Below are 13,105 nucleotides of genomic sequence, written 5' to 3'. Positions count from 1 at the left end.
GGTGGCATTCAACCTCTAATTCATACCCACTTCCGTCCTTTTTTCCTCCCCCTCCCCACCCTCTTTTGTATTAAATAGTTTACTGGTTCATATCTGAACTTGCGTCCAAAGACACTGCTTGACTTTGCAGGTTCATTTCACAGTTAAAGAGGGCGAGTCACTTAGTAGTCGGGGAGGGAGGTGGGATGCGGGGGGAGTCCTCGGATAACAAAACAAAGGTCTCCATTCTAAACCGTAATGTTCTGGGAGCTGAGAGCTCAGGTGGGCAGGGGCGTAATCGAATCCCTCGCGGGCAGGGAAGAAGGGCGGGCGGCTTGGGCTTCCGCCCGGGCCCCCGCAGCCCGCGCGCGGCAGAGCCAACTCCCGCGCTCAGAGGCCGGAACCCCAGACCGAGGGTGCTGTGGCGGCTCCGGAGCTCCGTGCCGGGAGCACGACTGAGCGAGGACTACAACTCCCGGCGTGCACGGCAGCCACAGCGGGTTCTACCCTGCTCCCCTCCCTTCTTTCCGCTTCTTCTTAAAACAGAGGCTGTTGTTTCGGAAGAGCATAGTGGTAATTACAAAGGGACTGTAAGCTCTTCTGCCGACGCGGGGGCCGAGAACAGCTGACGAAATGCCTCTTACTCCTCTGGCAGGGTAGTTACCTCAGGCGCTGGGGAACCCACGTCCCCCCGCCCGAGTTTCCGGGGAACATTGATTGTGGCCGGACGCCGTGGCGCGGCGGTTTAATTCTCCGGCGGCGGCAGATGGCGGGGACGAGATGGTCCTGACCGGGCTCATCAAGAAGCTAGGTAACAGTCTGAGTTGCCCGTTGCCCAAGGTGCGGTACTGTCCTGGCCACTTGCCGAGAATGGTCCCGTTCCATTTCCGCGGCCGGAACATCCCCGCGACGGCCCCTTCTTTTGTCCCGGCGTTGCCAGGATAGCCCCCGAGTAGACCCGTCTTGGACTTTGAGTAAACCCCCTAGCTCGAGTCCCGAGTGCACCAGCGGCCTGCCTCTGAAAAATTGGTTTATTTCCTTGTTTACCCCGCCCCCAGCATAAATAACTACGTTTTGGAATAATTTCTGGGTGGACGTCTCCTTGCAGTCGGGACATAGAAGAGCTTTGTACTTCTTTGACAGGTCATCAGCTGGCGGAGATCAGGGAACGCGCTCTCCAGAGTATTCTCAGCAAAGTTGAGCACAACTTAATCTGCTACGCGGATCTAATTCAGGAGAGGCTACTTTTTCTGCATTTGCTAGAATGGTTCAATTTCCCATCTGTTCCAATGAAAGAAGAGGTTCTGAACCTGTTAAACAGATTGGTTAAGGTAGGATCATTGTGGAATAAAATAATCAGACAAATAAATGTTTCTTAGTCATTTATTTGTAGCATTTATTGAAAATTAAATACTTGGCATTTTAAACAATTTTAAAACAACCAGAAATGTTGATTTTTAATTCATCTGGGTTTATATTGTTCATCTTCCTTTTCTCTTATTTGTGATGTTGAATCTCACATTGTCTCTGCTGTGCTTTGAAGTAGCACAGAACTACTTCTGTGTTCTGTTATATTCTGATTTTTGGAATCATCTTTGGAGATTAACATTTGTCATTATGTTTATCTTTATTTTCTGATATTTACATCTTATAAAGTAGATGTGTCTGTGTGAAAGAGAACATATTTAAAGATAATGTTACAGATCACACTTAATCAGTAGCACATGTATGTTAAGTTGCTTTACCATCTCTTTTTTTGTTATATGTTCCTATGCCTATCTCAAGAGTCGCTAGTTGTCAGGGTCAAATGTCAAATTGTAAGTTTAAGCTTTCAAAACTGTATGTCATTATACAATCATTCAAGAACCTTATTATACTGGCATCCTGTTGACTGGATGGGGGTAGGAGAGGATAAAGTGAGTGTCAGTGGAGAAAAGTAAAAAATTTTATTTATTTAAAAAATAAAAGCGTAGGAATTGATAGTGTGCTTTTCTAGTGTTCCATTTGTTGGCACCTCTCAAAAGTGTTATCAAGTGTTTAACTATATCTCTCTACATTTATGCCCTATTCATGGAAATTCTTCAGGGTGTAGCCATGAAAGATTTGTTTTTCAAAGAAGGATCATCTGGTATACCAAGAATAATTTCATGTTTCGATTGCTGTAAAACAAAGTTTAGAGATTTTGATCTTTATGGTTATTCTCAAGACTACCATCTTCTTATTTTAGTATCCCCCAGCAGTCCAGCATTTGGTTGACCTTGGTGCAGTAGAGTTCTTATCTAACCTTCGTTCTAACGTGGAGCCAAATCTACAGGCTGAAATTGATGGCATTCTCGATGGACTTTTTATTCTTCCTTCAGAAGTTCCTGCACTATGTTCTGCCTCTTACCAAACGGATCAAACTGGTAACTCTTTAGAATCAATTTGATGTAGTCTGTTAAAATATAAATACGTTTGTTATAATGGTAAATTTTAAGGAAAGGGACATTAGATTAAGAAAAAAAAAAGGGTTCTTTTCACCCTCCCCAAACTTACTTTTCTTGTGTTAACTTATGTGACTTTGACCTGTTTTTCCCTCCTCTACTGTTATTCAAAGGAAGATATGCTTGATATTGCTTTTTTGGTTAGGCCTAAAAGATGCCAGTGATTTTGTGAGACCAGCTTGACAGATTATTTCTTTAACAATAACAATGAATTTTCATTGAGCACTCATTATTATGTGTCATACATTGTTCTAAGTGCTTTATATTAGCATTTTTGGACCTTGTTCTTCATGTTGGGTGATAATGATATCTGCCCTAGCTCATGATTTTGTTATGGGGACCAATCAAAATCACATAATGTGAATATTTTGTATGCTGAAATACATAATGGCATACTGGTTAAAGTCAGAGTCAAAGAGACTTGGATTTAGGTAGCAATTTTGCTGTTGGTTGTATGATCTTGGTTAAGGTACTTAACCCCTCCATGCTTCAGTTTTTTTCATCCAAAAATGGGGATAATAAGAAAGAACATCTTTCTCACAGAATTGTGAGGATTAAATGAGACAGTGCCTAATAAAATGCTTAGCATAGGGCCCACCCTATATGGCCCACCATATATTAAGCACAGCAATGTTAGCTGTCACCGTTGTGTTCTTTTTGTTAATGCCTAGTATAGTGCCTTGTATGTGGAAGGCATTTGAATTGATTTAAAGAAAAAATGCTCATGCAATTTGTTGTGATTGAAAAAAAAAAGTTTTTGATTGCTCAATCTGTTAGAGTTAGACCATAGTTTTCTCTACACCATTGCTAGTACTGCTTGCTGCTTAAAGTATTGGTACTACTGTTAACACCCCCAACTACAAAAGCAGCTGCCATTTATTGAGTTTTCCTGTGGAGAACTAAAGGACTTGATTTAAACACATCATCTCATTAAATCTTAAAGCAGCTCTTTGAGATGTTTTTAGTCTTACTTTATAGATGAGAATAGAAATGTAAACATAACTTGCCCCAAATTACCCAGTTTTCTAATCTGTGGCAGAGCCAGGAATCTACAACTTTGCTTTATCTGGCTCTAAAACCTGCCATTACAAATAAATTAGAATCTTAAATTTTGAATTTCCAGTCTAAATCCTTGTAGTGAGATAAGAGGAATAGTCTAGGGCTAATTTTTACTTATCTGTATTGATATTAGGAACTATTGGCATGAAAACATCAAACACAAAATTAAAAGATTTAGTTTCAGCGTTTCCTCATTCTCATTGCAGCTGAACTGCTGAATATGTAATTGCATGTCACAGGGAATTACAAAGCTATTGAAAGATAAGTTTGAATTCTTTGCTTTTGACAACTTTTTTTTAAGGTATTAATGAAAATTGAAGTGATCAGGAACTATATAATTGGAGTAAAAGAGAAGAGGGAGATGGACTAAGAAGCATAGAGGAACAATCCTCAAGTAGTTTGTAGCAGATTCTTCATGTGCATTGTGGATGTTTTCATTCTTTAAAAAATTGTATTTTGCTAACTGTAAAAGAGAGAGGGGACCCCACCCCCATTGGAAATTGTGTCAACATTCACTTTTTTTCCTCTTTAGGCAGATAGAGTATTCAGAGAAAAAAGCTGGACTATTTTTTTTAGTTTGAAAAATCATTCCAAAACTTAAGAGAAAACATTACTATTACAAGAAAGTTTCACTTTTAGCAAATAATGAATCGATCATACAGTAATATATATTTTCTTTTCAGAATTGTCAAAACAACCTGAAATCTTAACAGGATATTTTCCCCAAGACAAAAGTAATTTTCAACAGATGGAAGTGCCTCCACGACCAGTGGGTGTGTATTCTTAGGGAAGTAAATCTTGTTGACTTGGTAAATTGAAAATTAATGTATCATTAATTTTTATTGCTATGAAAGATGTATTGTGGTCAAACTTGAATGTTTCATCACCAAACTACTGTTAAATGTTTCAGTTGCCTCAAATTAGTTTAAGATATCAAGTCTGAATGGTAAAATTTTGTTACTCTACCTGTATTTGAGCAACTGTGTAGATCATTGGTAGTAATGCTGGTAGTACTTAATGCTTATTGACAAATTTTTGTCAGGCATTGTGTCATGCACTCTACATGTGTCATCTTTTTTGTTCTCCAGCTCACTGAATGGTACTGTCCATCCTGTTACTCCAGCCAGAGGCCCTCTTCTACCATTTCTCCAACATCTAGTTGATTAAAAATATTGGTTTAGAGCCTTCTCTCTGGAAGCTCATTTCTAGGTCTTTGCATGTCTGACTGTGTTCAGTCTCTGTCATATGCCACTTCTCAAAGAGGTCTTCCTAATGATTCTAGCCAGTGATCACTATGTTGAGTTTTCTTCCTAACATATTTCATGTTCTGGAATTATATATTTATTTGATTGTTTGTCTCCCTCATTTATAAGCTTAATGATAGCTGTGAACACTGTTTGATCCCCAGTGTCTGGAACAATGCCAAAAATGTATTAGCCACTTAGTGTATCTTCTTTGAAGGAATGAATGAATTTTTGGAGTCCCAATGACATTGCCATTATTAGTATCCCCATTTTATCAATGAGGACAATGAGGTTTAGAAAGGTTAAAAACTTTGTCCTAGGTGACACAGTTAGGAAATGGTTAAGTAAGGATGTACTTAGCATTTTATTACCTGCATAGTTGAGATAAAAAGGATGTGTCCAAGAGTATGTCTGCTAATGTCACATATTCAAATAAACTCAACTTAGAAGTCCTCTATTATTAAAAAGCTTTCATGAAAGCTCACAAATTGAATAACAGCATAAGAAAGAAGAGAAAACTTGTGAAGCTGTTAAATTACTTTAGCTTTCCATTCTGGAAAAGTTTTGGTAGGCCTGTAGGGAGCTTTGTCTTTGAGGCAAGATGGCTGAGAGGCTTAACTGAGTGACGAGAGACATCTGAAGAGGGTGGGAATCTCTAGGGCAGGAGTCGTATAATTATTTCATTATATATTATAATGTAATAATAATAGAAATAAAGTGCACAATAAATGTAATCCGCTTGAGTGATCCTGAAACCATCTCAACCCCCCTTCGATCTGTGGAAAAATTGTCTTACATGAAAATGATCCCTGGTGCCAAAAAGGTTGGGGACCACTGCTTCTAGGGCTAGGAACAGTGGGTATTTGGGTGAAACCTATGAAAACATTAAGGCCAGTTGAGATTGTTACTTTGTTTTATATGAGTTGTAGTTTGTCCTGATTGATGATATGGCTTATTTTGGACACATTTTGTGCAATGGAAGTCTATCCTTCCTTCCACCCACCTCTCGCTGTTTGCTTAAAAGTAAACTCTGCTTTTATGTTAGCACTTTTGAAAGAAGCAACTGTGCTGTGTTTGGGAATTTAATAATACTGTTGCTTGCATTTAACAATTCCATATTCTTTTTAAAGCATTTGGCAGAAAGACTATTTGCCATTTGCAAAGGCTTACGTAGTTGCTGTTTCTCAGTTTTGCCACCTTAACTTGTGCAATATAAGATCTGTTAAAAAATAATTTGAATAGGGATAGTTTAAAACTATTGGTTTCTCACATTTCTTTTCATCTTGTTTGAGCACTTCAACTTTATGGTCTTCAAGTCATCTTCATAGAAGTTTAAACCATATTGGATATTTGAACATGACTAGATATAATATGTTTATATCATTTTTAATTTCTACAAGTAAAAGTTTTCTCCAGATGCTGGTTCCTTTTATGTGAAATTTAAGCTTGATATTCTGGTCAGCCACAGGGTAAAATAGAAAATTTAATTGAAACTTTAAATGTCATTCAGTATTGGCTTGTGTTGAATGCTCGTCTTCTAATACTTATTTTAATATTAGATGGGTTCTGTTTATATTATGAAAATAGACTCTGTTATTTATCTTGTGTAAGAACAAATTTCCAGCTGTTCATTACGTTTTGGGTTACTGTAAGATGTCACCTTTATTTTGGGCCTTGTTTTAAAGGTGAAGCCTTACTCTTAACATTTTGAATCTGTCATCTCTTTATTCTTTGATACCTTAAGTTTTGCTATTCCATTAACAGTAAATCAGATTGTGAAGTGTTTGAAGTTTTCTACATTTCCTTGGCTACCCTTGACTACAACTGATAGACACGTTCTCTCCTCTAACGAAAGGTACAGTGCCTGACCTATTTCAGGTATTTTTGTTCATTTATGGCCATTAAATGTGGTAATTATTACTAAACATTTTCACCAGGAAAAGATACTCAGTGGCTGTGAAAGGTAGTAATGGGCATATATTAATATAAATGATTTTTAGTATTTTAAAAAGCCAGAAAAATTCCTGTTTGCCTTTAATGAATCTACTCATCAAGTTTCTTTTATGTAATTGGAATCTTATGTAGTCCTTGGTAACATGACTTACATCTTATTGACCAGATTCTCTTATTGGCCATTGCTTATGCCCTTTATTAATAAAAATGGAAAAATTCATCCGAAGTGCAGTCTTTTGGTAGAATGTATTTCAAAACATGTGCTCCATTAGGAGAAAAATTATACCATGTTGTGAAGATTGGGTACTGCTGATCTAATCTTAAGTAATGGCTATTAATTGATTGGTACCCTCAAAAGTAAATAGCTGATATATAGAAATTTAGAGACTGTTTTAATGTCCAGGTTCACTTTGTGCAATTTCAGTGAATGCCACAATAAATGAGTTGTCTGCCTTTTTTGTGTGTGAATCTGGAAATAAAGACCAACTTGATAGAGCTAGGACCAGATCCAGTGGATGCTATTCAGTGATTTTTAATGATGGCACTTCTAAAGCATCAGTAAATTCTCTTGGAACAAAATATTTAAGAGGTAGAGTGCACGTGGGAAAGGGGTAGCGGGCTGTATGATCTGTCAGTTCTCAGTCAGTCCCTAAGGCAGAGACGGTAATAGTTTCTAATGCATGCCTCTGGATGGTGGATGGTGGATGGTGGACTGGAACTGGGGTGTGGGATGAACAACTGGCACATCTCTAGACGGGCAGAAATTGAGAAGTATCCTCTGTATGAGATGAGTGGAGTCTTAACCTGATTCACCTAGAGTGAGGAATATCAGTAAGGAATCTAATTCCTAGGATTTACCTCTATAATTATTTTTTTTCTGTCTTATTTCTTAATTTATTTAGCAGATTTCATTGAATTCTGTGCCCTTTGACCTCATTGACTTCATTTTGTAGCATTATGATAGTCTCTGGGGATACAATGGTTAGTTATTATGTAGTTCCTGCTCTTGAGGGGGTCTAGTGGGGGATACAGAGTCAACGAGCAATTGTAATGTCACAAAATATAGACAAATGGAAGAAGCACCTTCCTAGAGTTATTTATTGATTGGGAAAAGATCTAGAAAGGCTTTTCAGGGGAAGTGATGTCTCAGCTGAGTCCTAAAGGATTGTTAATAGAGGAGTCGTTATGCCACTAGGCTGCTTAGAATCTGGTATAGGTGAACTCTTTTTAAAAATGAATAACACTATATTTTGTAGCTCTTTAAGAAGTAGTAACCATACTTTAATCTGGAACACCTGTGAACTATTGAAGGATGTTATCATGCAAGATTTTCCTGCTGAGATTTTCCTTCAAAGGCCCAAAATCGTTCAAGTGAGTACCCTCTAAAATTTTAGATTTTGAAATAGAGACCTTTTTTCAATAAAACAAATTTTGCAGAGTAGGAGTTCTTGGGAAGGAAATTTGTCTAATGTATTTAAAAATGAAGTATTTGGCTATTTAAACTACTTATTCACTATCTTTTTTGAATAGTTCTTCTAGTAATAGTAGTTTCATTTGACACACGCAGTCCAGTTTGGCCACCTTGAATTACCATTTACAGATTACCTAAAGGGGAGAATAGACTTAGGAAATTGAGGTTGGGCAGCAGTAACCCTCATTAACAGTAAGAATAGCATGGCTTTTTGAGCAGGCACAGTGCTACATGCTGGGAAAACAGTAGCAGTGAGCAAAATAGATGGTTTCTTTCATCTAGTCTATTGTTTATATAGTAGAGAGAGAAAGATCCAGGGTGGGGGATTGTGGCAGGTTCATAGCATCTAGTAATGTCTTAGCATTGTCACTCCACACAGAGCTGAAGTGGACTCCAGTGAATGGCAACTCTTAATACATACTGTTGTAGCTGGCATGATAGCAGAGGAAAAGGTGTTAATTACCAAAATGTGGTAAAATGATTTAGATATGTGAGATGAAAAGGGCTTGCTGTGATTTTTAAAAAGTTCTTTGTAGGCCGGGCGCGGTAGCTCATGCCTGTAATGCTAGCACTCTGGGAGGCCGAGGCGGGAGGATCGCTGGAGGTCAGGAGTTCGAGACCAGCCTGAGCAAGAGCGAGACCCCCTGTCTCTACTAAAAAATAGAAAGAAATTATCTGGACAACTAAAAATATATAGAAAAAATTAGCCGGGAATGGTGGCGCATGCCTGTAGTCCCAGCTACTTACTCGGGAGGCTGAGGCAGAAGGATTGCTTAAGCCCAGGAGTTTGAGGTTGCTGTGAGCTAGGCTGACGCCATGGCACTCTAGCCATGGCAAAAGAGCAAGATTCTGTCTCAAAAAAAAAAAAAAAGTTCTGTGTAATGTAATGTCCTGAATGGGGAATAATTCCTGTCTTTTCTCAGAATGGACACCCAACAGATTTTAGAAATAAGGGCCGGGTTCGGTTGCTCACACCTGTAATCCTAGCACTCTGGGAGGCCGAGGTCAGAGGATGATTTGAGGTCAGGAGTTTTGAGATCAGCCTGAGCAAAAGCGAGAACCCATCTCTACTAAAAATAGAAAAAATCAGCCGGGCATGGTGGTGCACGTCTGTGGTTCCACCTACACGGGAGGGTGAGGCAGGAGGATCGCTTGAGCCCAGGAGTTTGAGTTTGCTGTGAGCTAGGCTGATGCCATGGTACTCTAGCCTGGGCAACAGAGCGAGAGTCTATCTCAAAAAAAAAAAAAAGAAATAAGAAACACTATTCTATTTAAATTTTATTATCTTATTCTGACCCATCTTCTTGCATTATGTTAAATCATTTTTGCTCATTTCTGTTTCTTATATTTTATAAATATTTGACAACTTAATTTTATTTTTTGGTTATTCACTTACTGAGGCTCCACATTTTTCTGTGAAGTTGACCACTTTGTTCCCTTAATCATTTTCACTGCTCTTCTTTATTTCAGAGCCTTTTATCTCTGTTGAAACTGGCCTTTGGAGGAGATGGAAAACATCGCCTGGCATTACAGTCAGTGTCCTGCTTGCAGCAGCTGTGCACATATTTAAGAAACAGACTTAATTTTCACCGAGATCCAGGTTTTTTCTCCAATAAACAGGGTATTTATTTTTATTTATTCATTAGCCACTGGCATTATTGCAGATTCTTCTAAGAACTCCTCATTATACTTACTGTATATACATTATCACAACATAAACTCCCCATTCCTAAATGTAATCACAGTGTCATCTTTGAATACAGTGTGAATGATAGAATCACCATGCACCTTAATCTTGTACTGGTTTTTTGTTTTTATTAGAGACATTTACAAAGTGTTTTTCTTTTTTCTTCCAGATGTATAGAGATTCCTAATAAACAGTGTTGTTGGAACTTAGGGACTAGGATTCTGAGTATGGCTATTCATGTGGGACTTTGTGCATTTTAGAAAGTTTTATATTGTGTTAATAAATTGGTTTGAAAAATACTGAATTTTGCTATTTTTGTGCAGCTTGTGATGTAGTCAGATATTGTAGCAATGCCATACTTTTCAGAGAAAAAGCACCACCTAATGGCCAAGTAGAATACCAGACTGACCTTGACAAAACAATATTTACAATTTAGGATTTCTATGTGCTTATACAAAGAGCATTGAAATTCAGATGTAAAATTACAATCATTTGTCATCATGTTTCACAGTTAATCCCTATTTAGTTGGGAGCTTCACTGATGCTATGCTACTTGAATATTTATGCTTTATGTTGGCTTTATTATAGATCTTAGAGAGTATGGGGTTTCCTCATTAATATTCTTGAGGAGGTATGGCATTCTGCAAATGACTGATAACAGAGAGCTTCTGGGTACTTCATACTTCAACAGAAAAAGAGTTCTAATAGTTGATAAAAATAGTTGATATCGCTGAAGATTTATTCATATGTTAAATATTTATCACCTACTATATGTCAGTTGATATTCTAGCCTTTGGTGGGAGGGAGTATATCACTGAACAAACAGCACAATGTTACGCGATCATCACCGCTCTCTGTTTCCAAACTTTTTTCATTACCCTAGACAGAGACTCTGTAATCATGAAGCGGTGACTCCCTATTTCCCCTTTCCCCAAAACCCCTGGTAACCTCTAATCTATTTTCTGTCTCTGAATTTGTCTATTCTCGGTATCTCACATAAGTAGAACCATACAATATTTGTCCTTTTATTTCTGATTTATTTTACTTATAATGTTTTTAGACTTTATCCACATTGTAGCATGTGTCAGAACTTCATTCCTTTTTATGGCTGAGTCATAGTCCATTGTATTTGTTGATGGACATATGGGTTGTATCCACCTTTTGGCTATTGTGAAAAATAATGCTTCAGTGAACACTGGCATATTAGTATCTGTTCAAGTTTCTGTTTTCAATTCTCTTGGGTATACCTAGGAGTGGAATTGCTGTGTCATATGGCAATTCTATGTTTAGCTTTTTGAGGAACCACCAAGTTATTTTCCACAGCAGCTGTACCATTTTATAATACATTCCCACCATCAATATATGAAGTTTCCAGTTTTTCTGCATCCTCGTTAATACTCATTCCTTTCTTTCTTTCTTTCTTTCTTTTTCTTTCTTTCTTTCTTTCTTCCTTTTTTTTTTTTTGGTCATAGCCATTCTATTAGGTGTGAAATGGTATGTCATTGTGGTTTTGATTTGCATTTCCCTGAAGGCTAATGATTAATGACTAAGGATTGTCTAATAACTTTTCATGTGCTTATTCGTTCATATATCTTTTTGCAGAAAGATCTATTAAAGTCGTTTGCCCATTGGGTTGTTTGTCTCTTTATTGTTGAGTTTTAGAAGTTATTTGTATATTCTGAATATTAAACCCTTGTTAGATATATGATTTGCAAATATTTTCTTGCATTAAGTTATCTTTATACTTTTCTTGATAATGTTCTTCAATGCACCAAAGTTTTAAATTTTGATGAAGTCCAATTTATTTGTGTTTTCTTTGGTTTGTGCTTTGATGTCATATTTAAGAATCATAGCCAAATCCAAGGTCATGAAGATTTACGCCCATATTTCTTGCTAAAAGCTTTATGGTTTTAGCTTTTATATTTAGATTGATCCATTCTGAGTTAAGTTTTTGCATATGGTTTGAGGTAGGGAGTCTCAGTTTTAGGCAGAGGAGTGCATGGTCTACTATTGTTCTGGTTTGGTAATCTCTAATGTTGTAAGTGAATACCATTGGCAAGTAGATTCCATATAATCAGGTCAGTTAGATATAAACCTAAATGTGCTAAGTGAATACTTGCAGAAAAGGTTGATCTTTACTTTTATTTTTACCCCTGTAGAAGCATTTCTGTTATCTTAATTTTGTTAATGTTTTGGAAAAGTGACACATAATTACTACATAATCAATAGTCTGTTTCTACTAAGGGATAATTTTATTCTTTTTTTTTTTCCCCAGACACAGTTTCCCAAAATTCTTCTTTGTCTTATTGTCATGAAGCAAGAGGTACTCATCATTCCCAGAATCCTTCTCCAGGAAGCAGTAGCCCTCGGCCTTCTGTGGTTGGGCGCACAGGCCAGCGACTCAGAGGAGATGGGCAGGATTGGGATGCAGGGTCCTCTAGGTCAGCAGTCCCCAACCTTTTTGGCACCAGGGGCCAGTTTCATGGAAGACAATTTTTCCATGGGACCAGGTGGGGGGGTGGTGTTGCGGGGAAGGGGAAGGTGGAGCTCAGGCAGTGAGGTCTGGCCTGGTTCTTAACAGGCCATGGGCCAGGCCACGGCGCGGGGGTTGGGGACCGCAGCTCTAGGTGACTGTTGGTGGTGTCTCTGGGAAATTAGAAAAGCCCAATTAACTTGTATGTGTGTTAATTTCAGAGGAGATCATTATTTTTCTCTGTCTTCTTTATAAAAATATTACCACAGATATAGGCCTTGTGTTAAACCACTGGCTTTCATACTTTCTTCACCATGATCCGCAGTAAGGATAAATAAATATTACATTGCAACTTAGTACTCAGTACACAAACATATGTTCTGTGTGTGTATGTGTGTGTATGTTTGTTTTGTCCACCAAAACAAAATGTTCACAAAATAGTACTCTGATTTCATGTTCTACACACTGAATTATACTTTCTGTTCCTTTCTACTTCATTTAAAAAGGAATGATGATTCCGACCCACTAAGTTGTTTTTACCAGCCATGAATGGAATATGATGTAGTTAAAAGCATAACTTTAAATGATAGATACATTTTTGATGTATTTTAAAAACATTTTTATAAGTCTAATCATAATTTAAATGCATAAATGTTTACTATTAAAAGGAGTAATTAGAGGACATTTTTAGAAAACAAGGACTCCTTCAAGGGATATGATTTATGGTATCTTATTTATTTGTATAAACATAGATTT

At 37.6% G+C, this 13,105-nt stretch overlaps 1 protein-coding gene across 2 annotated transcripts in view; it reads left to right on the top strand.

Annotated features, from left to right (window-relative positions):
* The first annotated feature begins 697 nt into the window (after nucleotides 1–697).
* Nucleotides 698–13,105, top strand: part of RTTN (rotatin) — a 139,611-nt gene continuing 127,203 nt past the window's right edge. Inside the window, exons 1-8 of one of the 2 annotated variants that reach the window (XM_045527475.1) lie at nucleotides 698–790; nucleotides 1,123–1,310; nucleotides 2,207–2,384; nucleotides 4,205–4,294; nucleotides 6,530–6,620; nucleotides 7,975–8,089; nucleotides 9,660–9,810; nucleotides 12,152–12,317. In XM_045527475.1, coding sequence (XP_045383431.1) covers nucleotides 760–790; nucleotides 1,123–1,310; nucleotides 2,207–2,384; nucleotides 4,205–4,294; nucleotides 6,530–6,620; nucleotides 7,975–8,089; nucleotides 9,660–9,810; nucleotides 12,152–12,317 — 1,010 coding nt within the window. In that variant the 5' untranslated portion in view covers nucleotides 698–759. The remainder of the gene's footprint in view (nucleotides 791–1,122; nucleotides 1,311–2,206; nucleotides 2,385–4,204; nucleotides 4,295–6,529; nucleotides 6,621–7,974; nucleotides 8,090–9,659; nucleotides 9,811–12,151; nucleotides 12,318–13,105) is intronic. The other variant, XM_045527477.1, reaches the window with a different exon arrangement.

Source organism: Lemur catta, chromosome 16 (assembly GCF_020740605.2).
Source record: "Lemur catta isolate mLemCat1 chromosome 16, mLemCat1.pri, whole genome shotgun sequence".
NCBI lineage: Eukaryota > Metazoa > Chordata > Mammalia > Primates > Lemuridae > Lemur > Lemur catta.
The sequence above is the reverse complement of the archived record's forward strand: the minus strand, read 5'-3'. Positions and strand labels throughout refer to the sequence as shown.